The sequence below is a fragment of the Sinocyclocheilus anshuiensis genome, unplaced genomic scaffold (assembly GCF_001515605.1).
Source record: "Sinocyclocheilus anshuiensis isolate Anshui unplaced genomic scaffold, SAMN03320099.WGS_v1.1 scaffold528, whole genome shotgun sequence".
Taxonomy (NCBI): Eukaryota; Metazoa; Chordata; class Actinopteri; order Cypriniformes; family Cyprinidae; genus Sinocyclocheilus; species Sinocyclocheilus anshuiensis.
In genome coordinates, this window is record NW_015558590.1 from 565,877 (window position 1) to 583,292 (window position 17,416).

The 17,416-nt window shown below is 44.8% G+C and overlaps 1 protein-coding gene across 5 annotated transcripts in view; it reads right to left on the reverse strand.

Moving 5' to 3' along the window:
* Positions 1-17,416, reverse strand: part of LOC107679978 (ankyrin repeat domain-containing protein SOWAHC-like) — an 83,157-nt gene that overhangs the window by 20,846 nt on the left and 44,895 nt on the right. For 4 of the 5 annotated variants that reach the window (XR_001633106.1, XR_001633105.1, XM_016475713.1 and 1 more), the window contains 2 exons: positions 6,900-7,022; positions 4,892-4,901 (listed from right to left, as the gene is read on the reverse strand). Coding sequence is in view for 3 of the 5 variants with exons in the window: in XM_016475713.1 (XP_016331199.1) it covers positions 4,892-4,901; positions 6,900-7,022 (133 nt within the window). In the remaining 2 variants the exon portion in view is untranslated. Of the gene's footprint in view, positions 1-2,914; positions 3,308-4,889; positions 4,902-6,899; positions 7,023-17,416 lie in introns of those variants that run through there. The other variant, XM_016475715.1, reaches the window with a different exon arrangement.

Here is a 17,416-nt window from a genome sequence, read left to right on the forward strand (position 1 = left end):
TGTGTGTGTGTGTGTGTGTGTGTGTGTGTGTGTATATGTGTGTATATGTGTGTGAGAGAGAGAGAGGTTTAGTGTGTGCCAGATGGAGGCTCTGTCTTTTATTGGCAGTGTGAAAGGACAGCTTATAGTGCTCCTCTGTGGTCGGGCTCAATAGAGAGGGTGAGAGCAGACCCTCACACACACACTCTCACTCAAAGCCTGATGCTTGTCACCATATGGAGCTGTTTAAAAACGGCCATAGTCCCACACAAAAGAGCAACATTAACAGCCTCTTACAATGACTGCTGGGATAACACTGAATTATTGCACAGGGAGAGCAGTCACACACACACACACACACGCACACACACACACACACAGAGATACCTTTTATGACCTTATCACTCAAATCTGAGGTTTGATAATACTGAAAGCTTTGAATATTTTCAATTTTAGATAGAACTGAAGGGATTGTTCTCAGCTGGTTTTGCTTCAGGACCCAGATTTTACATTAAACATTAAGTGGCGATCCAACACAATATCAAATTGTTTATTGCAGAAAAGAAAAACGGTTCGGTAAATGTGGTTAGTTGTTATAGTTCGGCTGACAGAACATAGGAGTTTTTTGCCTCCACTTTAAAAGTTTAAAACCCTATTTCGTTTTCCTAACTATGCAAAATGATATGGCTAGTCACTTATTGTTATTTGTATTTAGCATTGTTTGTCCCTATACTATCTGTGACCATACCAGAAGAGTCGTGCCCCACTAGTTAGGAACCACTGCATTAGACGAACCTTCATTCATAATAATTAAATAATTAAAATTTAATAACATACCATTTTACTCAATATTTGTATGTGCTATGTATTGTATTATATTATATTATAGAGCACTGCAGTGATGGATTTTTGAAGTAAGTTAGCATCACCCTGGTCCCCTCGACAAAAACCTAATAGGATTTTTCCACTGGCTTTTGGGTTATTTTATTTTATTTATTAACTTTTATACATTTTGAAACCTAAACATAATTGTTAGAAGTAAAAAGCTAAACGCAACTGAAGTAACTATGCTACAGTCACATGACTTCAATGTCTTATTTCAGGCAATTAACCAAAATCCCATTAAAAATAAAAAAGTGTCAATGAAACCAGAAGTACTAAAATTATAACTCATTTCTGGATTTGGCCTACAAAAATACGCCACCCCTACAGCACTCCTTTAGAGTATCAAGTGTTTTGCGTAGCAACATGCTAGCATTAAACTCTATTGAACTCAGTCTACAGTGTGTTTTGAGCAAGGAGGTCTATTTGGTTCTGCTTGAGTAGATTAATAAAATCCCTCTTATGAAGGTCCATTTCAGTTAGGTGCTGCCTTAAAAGGTTTGTGTATAGTACATAGCATATCTTACACTAGCAGATGAGAACAAGCCCTCTGTAGGCTTTCATAAATCATAAGAATTAAAAAAGAAACAAAACATTGCTGACTTTTTAAGGTATGTTTTACCTCTCATCTCAGAAAACTGTTAAAATCCCACCACATTTACGCTGCAACACTGTGAAATTTTTTTTGTAAACATACAAAAGGCCAATAAAAAGAGGTAAAGAGCCTTCCTTATCCTAAAATTTAAGCATGAATTTAATCTTTTTATACCACAGTAGCTCAATCCTCCACTCCTATTGGCTGAGAGATGCAGAGAGGTGCATGTCCGCCCCGAGGCGGCTGGAGCGCTGCCTGTTTGTTAAACTAATAATTGCCGTGTCATTACACTATAATTAGACACAATGATCATTCGGCTGCCTGTGCATATAGAGAGGGCCGCATACCAGACACACAAATTAACATGAATTAAATACCTCATCATTGCAATTATTAATGTTGAACAAGAGTGCTCAACTCCTGCATGAAGATGCCTGAAGGTGTAAACCACCATGACCATGTTTTCATATATTAACACTGGTTTCTCTCATTATTAGATTGTGTGCTCCTGAAAACATAGGCAAAGCTTGAATTAACAAAGTTGAATTAATAAAGATCGATGAAAAGCAGTGATAAATGTCCATAAGTCAGGACTTGAACTCGGGACGCCGAAGCACAACAGCGCTGCATGTCTGCCCACAAGGTGATTGGCGCCGACAAACTGTGCAAGTTTTACCACACTTTTTCAAACTGTGAAAAAATTGAGAATTTAATAATTTGCGCTAGTAGATTACAAAGTCAATGCAAAGACGCAAATAGCCGCAAATTTGCGCCAGATGACGTGATGAATTGGGCAACATGATTGCTGCAAACAGGTGATATTAGCCTCAATCGCGTCTTCCACGCAAGTTGAAAAATTTCAACACGAGCAGGAGATTCACATGACGCGTTTTCGCGCAAGTCAATCAGCGAAGAGCTTAATGACACATCTGGTTTGACACATCTAGTTGTATCAAAAAAAAAAATGGAGGGAGAGCATTATTATGTTTTTATTCACGTAAATTACACAAAAAAACATCTCACGTGAATATTCGCTTCGCTTTGGTGTGAACAAACTATTAGGGATCATCATATATGGGGGTCCTTGGCATTAAAATGTTTGACACCTACGTTAGGGTATTGTGGGTGGTCACCAGGGCACTGGAGGTATTCTGGATGGTTTTTAGTATGTTGCTATGTTGTTGCTAGCATAGTCTTTGTGGTTGCTTATTGGCCTAAATCAAAAGAGCCCACCCAAAAGTCTCTCAGATATTCTGGTCCTTTTATATAACCCGGGTCCCTCCTCCACCATGGGAAGGCTTGCCTTAGCAAACACCACTAGATGAATTGGGCAACATGATTGCTGCAAACAGGTGATATTAGCCTAAATCGCGTCTTCCACGCAAGTCAATCAGCGAAGAGCTTAATGACACATCTGGTTTGACACATCTAGTTGTATCAAAAAAAAAATGGAGGGAGAGCATTATTATGTTTTTATTCACGTAAATTACACAAAAAAACATCTCACGTGAATATTCGCTTCGCTTTGGTGTGAACAAACTATTAGGGATCATCATATATGGGGGTCCTTGGCATTAAAATGTTTGACACCTACGTTAGGGTATTGTGGGTGGTCACCAGGGCACTGGAGGTATTCTGGATGGTTTTTAGTATGTTGCTATGTTGTTGCTAGCATAGTCTTTGTGGTTGCTTATTGGCCTAAATCAAAAGAGCCCACCCAAAAGTCTCTCAGATATTCTGGTCCTTTTATATAACCCGGGTCCCTCCTCCACCATGGGAAGGCTTGCCTTAGCAAACACCACTAACAAACTTGATATAACAAAAACGATTCTTAGAGAGCATACTTACCCCCTGGAAATCCAATGAAGTCATTGAAGACAACAGTGATTGAAGACAACATGGATCAAACATTGTCCTGATGCAAATTAAATACTGTACAATGGACTCTAAGCAAGTGTCCTTTACATTCTAGTCAAGAGAGCTAATGAGATCTAATGAAAGAACTACTCTAAAGAGGACACCTACTCAACTAATCCATTCCACCTTCATCAACACATCACAAGGCTAAAGTTGGCCAGCCCGAGAGGAGAGGAGCATTGTTGTGAAGCTCAGGCTAAGAGAAGGACCAAATCTAGGTACATAGATTAGCATCCACAGAGGGGATTATGGACACCTACTTCCATTTCAAAGCCTCCCGTTTTTGAAGTTTTGGGGGTGGTTGGCTCTAAGCTGAGAAAATGTGATTCTAAAGGCTAAACTCTCATTTGATTCCTCTGGGATCTCCTCAGCTTAATCCCCAGATCCTGGTCTCATCTTCCCTTGTTATTCGATCGCCTCAAGATCAGTGTCCAACCTGGCTACAGACACCCCCTTCTCATTTCCACCCCCTTTCATTCATTTCTCTTAAGAAGATTAGCAAGCCCTTGGATGTTATTGTTTGCAAATCTGATTTCCCTGGTGTCATATTCTAGTAAACAACAGCATTGCGATGGATGCAACTGACCAGTGGGAGTCTCTACTAATACATGCATACCATTCATCTAAATACCCCCAAACTTGCTGTCTTTTTTTGACTTCCTTTTCATTGCTATCAGCACTGACTTGGCTCGATGAACAAGCTACTAATAAAAAGTGGCCAACCGTTTTGAAGCTATTCACATTCTACTACAATACAATTCAAAATCAAATTTCGCACAAACTGGTTCATTTAAACGAACTCTGCAATTTTCAACACTGTTGCATTACAATTCGTAAATATTATGTTTTGGCAATCTCATTTACACGTTTTAATACAGCCTACTCGCCCTGCAGAGGGTTAGGTTTAGGAGTGGGGTCAGAGGTACAGTTTGAAGTTTACTTTTATTTGATCACAAATCTTACGTTTTCACATTGCACAAATTTGTATGAAACCGTGACCTCGAAAAATACTTTTCCGCTTCTTTATTTCGTGAGATCATGTTTACTATTTACATGAAATGAATTTGACCTCAAATTGGTTAATATGAAATAGAAGGTGGGCATTTTAGGCTTAAATATACACTTGGGCTTACAACTGTGTTCCCAATTAATTTTACTCTTTTTATGCCACTAGTTATTGCACAATTTTTAACTTTTTAATGGGAAAGCTACTCTGCTTGAAAACTAACTGTTACCCTACTGAAATGCGTAGTTAAGTTGGTAGTTTTGGTATTTTGAGCATCACAACACTGCCTATAGTGCCCATCCCAACCAGCCTCAGATAACAATTGATGATCTTCTTGAAACAACACTTGAGTATAATTGCGGACAACAGATAGATTAGGGTAAAACTAAGAATTACATGAAAAGAGTAATAAACTGATGATTGGGTTTGCACGAGTTATTTCTAGTGGCATGAAGCAGAAGCAAAGAGGACGGGGATGAAGGGGTATAGGTAGAGTCCTCGTGTACTTACAGTGACAAAGTCCTGCGAAAAGAAGGAGGAAACAAATCTAATGAGGACACATAAATCAAACATGGTCAAAGGATGTTCCACACAAAGTCACACATTGCAATTTCAATGGCGCTGCGTTTTCTGCAGGGATTCACAAGGGACTCAAGTTAACCGTTTGATTGGGAACGAGGAGGCACTAATTAATTTGAGAAGCTGTTATCTTGCTCTGTATCTGCATCTATGAGAGGGGTTTGAACCATTTGGCTGTGATGCTTCAAACACAAAGAGCTTCATTTCCCCTAGAGACGCCAATGCCAAGTTCAGCCCACAAACCCTTTTCAATCCTGCCAAGCAATTCCAGCCACGCCATTAATTCCACAAAGCCAAATGTAATTGATTGATAAGGGCCTGAGATTAACCTTTCCTATGAGTTTTTGTCTCTCAATCGTGATGGCCACATAAGATGCTGTCTATCCCATCAACACTATCGCTTTTATCTGATCCTGGTTAAGAACATTGGCCATTACTGTTGACCTGGGGGGACTGGATGAGCAAAAAGGTCCACTAAAAATGTCCATCTTTGACTGCCACATCTGAAATCAGATCTGATGAGAAAGTCCCATCTTATCTTTAAAGACAATGAAGATGCATTTGAACCGGTTCCTTGTTTGAAAAATGGATTGTGAGGTACAGACAAAAACCTTGCGTGCTCTTTGGAAATGTCCTGTTGTTGTCTAAGTTAGCATCACTTACACAAAAGAACATTTTGCTGTTATCAGCACTAGCATGCTAGTAGACACATGATTTAAAGTGTTCTCTTTGGCGGTAGCAGGTCCACAAACTTGCACTAAGATTATGAAATCCGTTTGACTTTGAAAACTAGTGGAAAGAACGATAAACAATGTTTGAATTTTTGTTGACATGTTGAGAAAAAAAGTAAAGCAAACTATGTTTTAAAAACACTCTTTCATGTAGGTTTTATGAAAAGGGTAACTTGCAGGAATTTTTGGGCCATGATTTACTACTGATTAATTACTAATTAACCTGCAACTCAACTAGAGACTCAGGGTTAGTAACATTAAATAACTATTGGTTCTTGCACTGCAAGTCTGTAAACACATACTGGTGCTTTAGGACTTAGTTCAAGAGTAACTTTTTGAAAGTAATTCCTAGAAATTTTTGGACACAAATGGCACCGTTTTCTGAGAATGTTCCATTAATATCTGACAACTGGTTAAACTAGAGTAAAATAAGTAGCTATTAGCATTAGCAGTAGCTATAGAGGTGGTAAGTGTTCTTGCCAGTTGCTCTACAGCAACACTGCAAGCACTTAGCAGCCCCAGCCGTTCCCTGTCATCCTTGCTCACTGCGTAAATTCACTAAACTTCATGGAAATTTAATAAGAGCTGCTGCTTTGGGCCTCACTCCCGTAGAGCTGCGACCCGCTGCTGCTGCCAGGCACATATGTGATGATTTACAACCAGACACACGTCTGCCACCTTCCTTTTCTTTTCCTCCTCTCTGTTTTCTGTGTCCAACCATCTCCCTTGTTTCGGAAGTGTGCGTAAGTGGCAGAATACACAGCCTTGGGGCCAAAGGCTTCTGAAGTTAAGCCAATACAGGCTGCGCTTGCATCCAGGGGACAAACAATATCTGGAAGTCGTCAGCGTGTTTTATTTTCTTTTCTCTTCACCTTTAAAGAAGACCCGCTCTGTTCCTCTAACACTATCAGGCAACAAAAACGCTCCTGGTCAAACAACATTCAGTTCCTGTCCGAGTCTTTTCATCCTGCCCTAAATCTTCAAAAGAGACACTCTCTGGTTCTGTGCAGTAACGTAATCCTCATCCTAATTAGCTTGACCCTTACAACTCAGGAAACGCAACCGCTGCAACCCTCCAGTCACTACACAAATTACTAGTAATCAGGAAAATGATGGTACTGGCACCATACAGAGAATAATAAATAATATATTTTTGTAGTTATTGAAACGTTTGAATTTTTACAAATAAAATGCAATGGTGAAGTCTCACCTTTTTGGAGACAAGTGTAGGGTCCTGTTGTAGAAGCAGGTACAGGGTAGTAGCGTTTCCCAGCGCTGCACAACGCAGCCACTCTTTCTCAATGGGGTCCATCTGTACCCGATGAAACAGTGACTACAAACAAGACATGGAATACATAAGACCCGACAAGGGAGCATGCAAGAATAGGGTTCACCTGTAAGACCTATAAGTAATATGTACTTAGTCTCTGAGGCATACAACACCAGATCACTGTGTTATCACGGAGTTTCTACAGTGTGGCGTGAATGTGAAAGGCGAACAGTAAAATACAGGTTAAAAGTCATGTGACAGGAAGCAGTGCCTCCATTGCGCAATTACTGGCTGATTACTCTGTCAAATACTTGCAACATCGAAGTAATATGAGCAGAAATGTCTTTCTTCTTACTTGACTACAATTGGATTTAATATATATATTTAATATATATACATGACAACTCTTGGAGGGATTGGCATGGTAATGTACATGACAATGTTAATGTATTTGGTGTATTTGGTATAGATCTGCTACGCTGCTTCGGCAGAGCAATTACCGAGACTTGCTACTGCCAATACATCCACAACATGCTGCTGTGAGCATGTAAGAAATATTGCTGCTGCAAATATAACATACATGAAATAACCCCCATATAGTGTACATGAATCACCATGTAGCAGATCTATACAGGTGGAGCTGGGGAAGGTGGAGGGTTTCTGAAGCAAGCTGCAACTGCAAGCACTAGTCATATATTTGAATGTTGAGCAGCGAGCTCATTGGCTACCGATACAGGAGAGAACCAATCAGCTGTTCCATGTGATAATGATGCCATTAGGTCAGATTGAGTTAGACCTATCGGACTGCGCCATCTAGAGTTTCATGTCAGAACTCTGTATATAAATTATCTAATTTATTTCTGAGATGAAAACTGGACACCACTCACTGAATTCATGTCAACAAGGTGGCATCCTGCTGTTTGTAACATTTGTCATTGTACAGACTATAGTTGGGTCCCAAAAGAGGTACTCTATACTATGTACTTCTATTAAACTGGTAACACTTTAATTTAGGGACCAGTTCTCACTATTAAGTAGTTGCTTATTAACATGCATATTACTAGCATATTGGCTGTTTATTAGTACTTATAAAACACATATTAATGCCTTATTCTGCATGACCATATTTTAGATCCCTTAATCCTACCCCATAATATTAGTACTTATAAAACACATATTAATGCCTTATTTTGCATGACCCCTTTTTTAGATATTAATGCACCCCAAACATAACAACTACCTTACTAACTATTAATACGCATCAAATTAGTTCTTTGATTGAGGCAGAACTGTATTCTACCATCTAGTGTATGGCATATTATAAGGTTATTTTGTCATCCAGCATCAGAGTCGGATAGCCCCTCCCCTTCTACTATGAAAGTATGTATTTTTTTATTTTTTGGTTAAATAAGTAGATCATCCATCATTTGAAGAACGATTTTTGTCTTGTTGGAATTTCAAAGTGTGAATGCTCTACTTACATGTTTTGTGCTAAAAAATTACAAAAGTTCATAAGTATACATCAATGGGACAAATAATTGTAGTATTCAGAAAAATTGTAGTATACAGAACATACTAAGTAAGTAGTATACTACCATTCATCTGACTGCCTGTCCATTCCTGCACTGTGAAAATCTGTTATAACACTAGCCTTCAGCTCCTTCTTGTTTTGACCTCTCTTCATTTCTAATCTGAGGTCGGTTCCAGGCAGCCTCCATCTAACCAGAACCAGACAGAGTTTCTTGTCACACTGATCAATGACCTGTGACCAAGTCTGGGGCCCTGCATAAGACCCACGCCCGTGGCCAGCACAAGGGCCCCGTTGTTCAATCTGACAGAATGCGTCAGGGATCCAGTACCCAGATAACACGATCCAAGGGAAGACCGTGGATCTCAGCACCACTAATCCTCATGTTTAGCACCTGTTTATGATATGACAAATTGAAACCCCCGCCGTGAAGGTCCTGGCATTATTGCATTTCTGTTCAAAACATTGATTCAACATGGCAACTGAGGGGCTGCCGATTGGGACCAGGGGCCGAGCGTGGATATTGACATATGTATATTATAAAAGCTAAAGCAATATGAACTTTGAAATAAACAAATACTTCACGGGGCAATATTAGAAACAAAGAAAGACAGAAAGGAAAACTAGCAGAGGAAAAGGAGGCTGGGATCCTGTGGCCTTGCCCTGCTTTGACCTCTGACCCCGTGTTAAAGGCAGAGCGTGCAGAAAGACGGAGGAAAGCGTCTGCAGATCAAAAGGAGCTGACAGATGAAGGCGAGGGGTCTGCGTGACCTTGACTCTTAAACTTCAGCTGCGTCTCCAGACGAGAAAACACTGACGTGAGCTCCATTCATCGGTCTGCTGGTAACACCCAATGCCAGATAACATAAGCTGCTCATTAGAAAGCAACCAGATACAGCAACACTTATACGCCACAATCTAAAGTGTGACATCAAAATGCTGTCTGACATTCAAACATGCTCAAAATGGCACGGCTTACTTATTTGATCATGAAAATTATGTAAAATTCAATCCATGAGAGAACAAAGATGGTCCCTGCAAATAGGTCAGGTCCACATCCCATGATGCCTTGTGCTGAGGACATTCCTGCTGTGAGAGGGCAGACCCCAATAACAAGATCTATAAAAATAACTGTGACATCCTGTTGCTATCGTCAACAAACAGCGAGATGATTGATGAAGACAAACTGCTGCAGTGATGGACATTGCGAGGCATCTCTCTAAGACTGCCCGTCTTGCTTCAGCCCTTATGGACACATGAAAGGATCCAAACTCTGACTCTCAGATGGATCAGATGTCAGTGCTGCGTTTTCCCACTCCAGGTGTTTTTTTAGTTGTTTTCTTCAGAAACTTGTTCAGGTGTACATGCCTCAAGTCTCTAAGAGACAATTATTATTGGACAACCATGTGAACATCTTTAAAACAGCCGTTAAACACAAAATATGTCATTAATATGCTTATCCGATCTAGAACAAAAGAGGGATTGACTAAAAACTGCAGCCAATGATAGCGCATTTATATATTTACTTAGATTTGAGTTGATCATTTATTATTAACGAAGTCATAAAAGACGTCCCTCCATATTATGTGACCACCCTGTTAAAACAATTTTATGCTATTTAAAGTAATAAACTATTGCATAACATATTTTTATCATTTCAGGATGTGAATTCTTCAAGTACAAACAAAATTCTCCTATTTTTATCACTTCAACTTAAACAATTTATGTTTTATTAGAATAGTCAGTAGAGAATAATCTTAAAGGGGTCATATGACGTTGCTAAAAAGAACATTATGTTGTGTATTTGGTGTAATGCAATGTGTTTATGCGGTTTAAGATAAAAAAAACACATTATTTTCCACATACTGTACATTATTGCTTCTCCTGTATGCCCCGCCTTTCTGAAACGCATCGATTTTTACAAAGCGCATCGGTCTGAAAAGCGAGGTGTATGCTGATTGGCCAGCTATCCAGTGCGTTGTGATTGGCTGAATACCTCAAGCGTGTGACGGAAATGTTACGCCCCTTAACATACTGTGATGCCGTCTCCCGGCACGACGAGACAAAACCAATAAAACCCATTACAAACGAGGCATTTGTTGCATCCAGTGGGGACATAATTACGGATTATAATGACTTATATTGTGTTTTTACGTGTTGCGTATTGAGGCAAAAGTTGTAGTTAATGGTTTATTAATAGTGAGAATTGGACATAAAAACAAAATGTGACCAATAACAATAACTGTAAATTACCAAAATAACAATTCTTATATCTAACTGATAACCAGCACTAGTGCACATAATTTCATAAACAGTGTTCTTTTATTGAGGAACGGTCATTAATGGTGTCAACAAAACCCTAGATTATTTAACATGTGCATGTCTTGCATGTTTTGACATGAAGACCAGAGCAAAGGCCTCAAGCCTTTTGACAAACTTTGCATGTTCTGCATGAAATACAAATTTTGTCCACGTATATGTGGGCTGTTTAAAAAATTCAATATTTTTGCTAACAATAACAATATGCTAAATCACGAGCAAGTTGGAGGTGAGTCAGGTCTACTCTTGAGCATGGGAAGTGCCGTGTTGGCGCTCCAAACCCAGCGGCCTGGTGAACTCTTCTCAGCATGGTCTCACTGAAGGTGCTTGTTCAGACAATGAATGCTAACATGGAAATGGCCGATCTGGGGCGTTCACTCTGTTAGCATTGTCAGAATGAGTCAGCTAGGTCAGTGTCCCGCTCGCTGGGAGAGAGATACAATATCAGCAAGTTTTTGTGCCCTTTGTGTGGACACTGGGGATGGAGGAGAAACATGCTGTAGCTTTTGCTACACACAGTGAGTGTTGTGAGTCAGCTACCGATTCATTAGCTTGGTTTAGCTAAACTAAAAGAAGCATGGTGCGGGTGTAAATGTACCACTAAAACATTAAAAGCACATTAACAAATTGGTTCTCTGTGACATATTTTGTGATGCCTTCAACAGTCTGTTTTTTTCAAACGGGGTGTGCTGAAGGAGTTTACTTTATGAACGAAGTAGGTAAGGTTGAGGTCAGGACTCGAGCCCTGCTGAGAATTTATCACCCCAACATAAAATTAACAAGAGAAAGGAGCTGTAATTGGCAGGCCAGTTGGTACCCAGCCAATAAAGTTTACAGCAAAGTTAAAATGAAAGTTTACAAGAGACAAACTCCCCTCGTTTATTCTGAAATTAATGTCTCTGGTTGTTTATGGCTCCGTTGCCTTCTGACATCCATTTTGAAAGAAATGCTTCCAGCAGCAAGTTTATGATGTAGTTTATTACGTGGCCTCAAAACTCATGGGCATAAATCGTAAATGCTCTGTATTTGATTCTCTGTATTGTCTGATTATGGAAGCCTGAAGATAGAGATTTGCCTGTTAACTCAAGCCCAAAGTATACTTAAGTTTTGATGTGTTTGCTGCAGTCTCCAGTAGTTTGTTGTTGTTCCATCTTTTCCGTTGCTTTTCTGACAGCCAGTGTTGCCCCCTTGTGGATCAACTAATTGCGCAAGTTAAAAAAAAACAGGCTGTGCGAATACAGTAAGCATGTTGATGATATTTACAAACACAAATATTTGGGTTAAAAAAAAAATACCTCACCAAAAAATGAAATTTTAAATAATCTTTTACTCACCTTCACGTCATTTCAAACCAAAATGATCTAAAATATAAAAGACTTGTATGCTTTTATGATCCAAAGATAAAACTAGTTCCCTATCTGTCGGTCACTACGAGTTATGTTGTGACGACATTATGGGGCTTCACTTGGGAGCCCCAATCATCTCTGACTTTAAGAGAAAACGCCAATGAAATTTGGCTAGTGGATTTTGCATACCTGAGCCACTCCCCATGCATACGGGTATAAATAGGCGACAGGTGCATCCACTCTTCAGATTTTTGCTTCGGAGCCAAGAGGATGAAGAGTGCTATTCTCCACAAAGCCTTTCTTCTTCTGACTGGTAGCTGTTCTTGGTTGGTGGTACGGTGCGAACAGCGGTGTCCCTGTCATCAGCGATTCCCCTGGGCACTTCAATCTAAAAGAGCAGTTTTCCTAAACACGGTCGGTTCGCGTCTTTTTAAAGATGCCGATCCGTCCGTGTACTCTTGGGTGTGGTCGTTACCTGTCTTCTGAGGTCGGACACGATCGTTGTCTTCAGTGTCTGGGCATCCAACACGCTGAAGCGGCGTTCGTGGATGACTCATGCGTTCATTGCAAGCGTATGAGCATGACCTCACTGTGCTCTCGCCTCTCTTTTTTAAAAAGAGTGGCACCCTCTGCCGTCACCCGTCCCGGTCTCTCTGGCTCGAGCAGAGGACCGCCGGCTGGCGCTCTGGGAGATCTGAGGGTTACGATAAGAGCTTCTGGCCCCTTTTACGGCCAGAAGCCGCTCGTCTCTCTCCTCCGTCCTCACTACCCTCGATGGGGGTACGTTGACATTCCCCAGGTGGAGAGAGCAGTTGCGGTGCACCTATGCCCACAAAACGCCGCCACCTGGAGGAATCGTCCGCGCCTCCCGTCCAAAGCCTGTAAGCTGACAGCCGCTCTCGCGACCAAGGCTTACAGTGCTGCGGGCCAGGCCGCCTCTGCCCTGCATGCCATGGCCATCCTGCAAGTTCACCCGGCCAAGGCACTCAAAGCAATGCACGAGGGTAATTCCGACCCGAGGTTGATGCAGGAGCTGCGCTCGGCGACTGACCTCACCCTATGGGCGACGAAAGTCACGGCGCCGTCCCACGGGAAGGCGATGTCCACACTGGTGGTCCAAGAGCGCCATCTCTGGCTCAATCTGGCAGAGATGAGAGATGTCGATAAAGCAAGCTTTCTCGATGCTCCTGTCTCCCAGGTTGGGCTGTTCGGCGACACTGTCGAGGACTTTGCCCAGCAGTTCTCGGCAGTAAAGAAGCAGACCAAGGCCATCCAGCACATCCTGCCCCAGCGTGAGACATCAGTCACTGCTCCGCCGCGGGCCAAGCCTCAGCCTGTTCGTCGCCGTGGGCACCCTCCTGCGTCCTCCAGAGCCCCTCCGCCCTGTGCTGAAACTACATCAAGGCCAGCGCGTCGAGCCTCTCGCAGGCCCCCCGTGTCCCAGCCAGCCATGAAGTCGTCTAAGAAGTCGATGAAGCGGCCCTGACACGGGCAACCCGGAGATGTGGGAAGCTGCTCTTTCTCAGGAGACGGCGGAGACAGCGCTCCTTCCCCCGGAGGAGGGCCAGGTAGAGAATCTTCAGTTTTCGTTTGATTCTGTTCTGCCGCTGGCTCAAGGGCCAGCGGTACCCACATTTTCAAAGAAAGAGCAATTTCCTTTTCCTCCAGGTTCTCAGGCCCGTGGGCTGACAGTGAGCGCCGCTTCCTCACTCACGCCCATGATGCCCCCCTTTGCCAGCAGCCAAGTACCTGTGGTTGGGAGACGCGTTGCCTCTCCACGCAGCTCTGGCCAGTCCCTCCGGGGACACGGGGAATTCTGCTGTGATCAGCCACAACGCAATGCCTTCTGGCCTATCCAGCTCGACTCCCATCCGCTGCACCACCGCGGGTGCGTCGATTGTTCCTTTGGTGCCACTCGTACGGAGTTTGGTGGCATGGCTTGCGCTGCCCAACCCGTCCCATTGGCTCATTCGCACAATCCGACTCGGCTATGCGATTCAGTTCGCCAGGTGACCTCCCAGGTTCAGCGGTGTTCTCGAGACTTCGGTGGCATTCCGAGACGCACCTGTCTTGTGCGAGGAGATTGCTGTCCTCCTGGCAAAGGATGCAATCGAGCCAGTCCCTCCATTCGAGATGAAGCAGGGGTTTTACAGCCCTTACTTCATCGTACCCAAAAAGGGCGGTGCCCTCCGGTCAATCCTGGATCTGCGAGTCTTGAATCGGGCCCTTCACAAGCTTCCGTTCAAGATGTTGACGCAGAAGCGCATCATCAGATGCATGCAGCCCCAGGACTGGTTTGCAGCGGTCGACCTAAAGGATGCTTACTTTCATGTCTCGATTCTCCCTCGACACAGGCTGTTCCTACGGTTTGCGTTCGAGGGTCGGGCATGGCAGTACAGGGTCCTCCCCTTCGGGCTGTCCCTGTCCCCCCGCATCTTTACGAAGGTTGCGGAGGGCGCCCTTGCCCCGTTACGAGAATTGGGCATCAGGATCCTCAACTATATCGACAACTGGCTCATTATGGCCCGGTCGCGAGAACAGTTGTGCGATCACAGGGACCTAGTGCTCCGGCACCTCAGCCAGTTGGGGCTTCGGGTCAACTGGGAAAAGAGCAAGCTCTCCCCTGTGCAGAGAATCTCTTTTCTCGGTGTGGAAACTGGCAGGTGGGCATGGCGCCGCGGTACACATCATGTCACCATCACACTGACGTGTCTCTGCCTATTCAGCCCCTGGTCGGACCTTGCATTTCTACGGGCCGGGGTGCCCTTAGGACAAGTGTCCAGGCATGTCATTGTCACGACGGATGCCTCCAGTATGGGCTGGGGCGCTACATGCAACGGGCAGGCAGCTTCGGGGCTCTGGACGGGGCCCCGACTGCTTTGGCACATCAATTGCCTAGAGCTGTTGGCAGTGCATCTGGCCTTGCGGCAGTTCTGGCCACTGCTGCAAGACAAGCACGTGTTGGTCCACACGGACAACACTGCGGCGGTTTCGTACATCAACCGGCAGGGAGGTCTACGATCATGTCGCATGTCACAGCTCACCCGCCATCTCCTCCTCTGGATTCAGACACGGCTCGAGTCGCTGCGCGCCGTCCACATCCCGGGGGAGCTCAATCGTGCAGCCGATGCGCTCTCACGACAGATCACGTTCCCTGGAGAATGGTGAATCCATCCCGAGACGATCCAGCTGATCTGGAGTCGATTCGGGGAAGCCCAGGTGGACCTGTTTGCTTCCCGTGAGTCCTCCCACTGCCAGTTGTAATACTCCCTGACCGAGGCCCCCCTCGGCACGGACACACTGGCACACAGCTGGCCTCGGGCTCTTCGCAAGTATGCATTTCCCCCAGTAAGCCTTCTCGCACAGACACTGTGCAAGGTCAGGGAGGACGAGGAGCCTTTCTGGCCCACCAGGACCTGGTTTCCGGAACTTATGCTCCTCGCGACAGCCCCTCCCTGGCGCATCCCCCTGAGACAGGACCTGCTCTCTCAGGGGCTCGGCACTATTTGGCACCCGCGTCTAGACCTTTGGAACCTCCACATGTGGCTCCTGGATGGGACGCGGCAGACCTAGCTGATCTGTCACCTGCGGTGGTTAATACAATCACTCAGGCTAGAGCTCCCTCTAAGACGCAAGCCTATGCTCTGAAATGGAGTCTGTTTGCGAACTGGTGTTCTTCTCGCCGAGAAGACCCCCGAAGATGCACGATTGGAGTAGTGCTTTCCTTCCTGCAAGAGAGGTTGGAGCATAGGCTGTCACCCTCCACCTTGAAAGTGTATGTGGCTGCCATCGCAGTACATCACGATGCAGTGGGCGGCCGGTCCCTGGGAAAGCACGATCTTATCGTCAGGTTCCTGAGGGGTGCCAGAAGGTTAAATCCTCCTAGGCCACCCCTGGTACCCTCCTGGTACCTCTCTATTATCCTGGCAGGACTTCAGAGGGGTCCCTTTGAGCCGCTGGATTCAGTCGAGCTTAAGTTCCTGTCTGCTAAGACAGCGCTCCTGACCGAGCTCACTTCCATCAAGAGGGTCAGGGACCTCCAAGCATTTTCAGTGAGCGAAGAGTGCCTTGTGTTCGGGCCGGCCTACTCTCACGTTGTCCGGAGACTCCGGCCTGGATACGTGCCCAAGGTTCCCACCACTCCCTTCCAAGATCAGTGGTGAACCTGCAAGCACTGCCCTCGGAGGAGGCAGATCCAGCCCTTGCGTTGCAGTGTCCCATAAGAGCACTGCGCATATACGTGGACCACACCTGGAGTTTTAGAAGCTCTGAGCAGCTCTTTGTCTGCTATGGAGGTCAGCAGAAAGGGAAGGCTGTCTCCAAGCAGAGGTTGGCCCACTGGATAGTGGATGCCATCGCCTTGGCGTACCAATCCCAAGGCGAGCCGTGCCCCCTGAGGGTGAGGGCTCACTCCACAAGAAGTGTTGCCTCCTCCTTTGCGCTGCCGCACGGCACCTCTCTGGCAGACATCTGTAGAGCTCTGGGCTGGGTTGCGCTGGCGCACGGCACCTCTCTGGCAGACATCTGTAGAGCTCTGGGCTGGGTGACACCGAACACCTTCGCGAGATTCTACAGTCTCCGCGTTGAGCCAGTTTCTTCCCCTGTGTTGGGTAACAGGTAATCGGCGGGAAGTGATGCCGTGGCCGGTATCACGCTTGCTGCGCCATTCCCCCTCACCCGGGGATGTGAGTGTCTTTCTCCTCCTCCAGTAAGTTCCCCGGACGGCGAACCCTGGTTGAGTATCCTTCAGCACCCCCGGCAGTCAGACTGGGCGGAGCAGTCTGACGGCAGGCCCAGTATCGGTGTTAGCTTGCCTGGGTCTCCGGTCAGCCCCTGTACTGGGCTAGGTGTCCATATGGCTTGATTTCCTGCGGGCAATCCCATATGTGTATTCTTCCACGGTAAGGTTTCCCTCTCTGTAAACCCGTGTCTTCCCTTTGACAGAGTGTTCTGTCAGTCTCTGCTGGCAGTTGCTCCATCCCTACTCTCAGGCAGGACCTGCCCCAGGGACCCATTCCATATGTAGTACTGCCCCAGGCCTGGGTCAGTCCATATGAGAATCTCCACATGTTACCTCTCTACGAGTAGGGTGTGGTCTCCGTAGCGCTCTTCTCCAGAAGGCTCACTTCCCCATCGTTCTGCCTAAGCTGTAACAACAAATCGGAAAGACTTGAAGCAAATCTTTCGTTGTAGGTCGAAATCCTTTCTGTTAAGAAATTTCTGTGGGGAAAGGAACATCGGCTTGGTTATCTCCAGCAGCGATG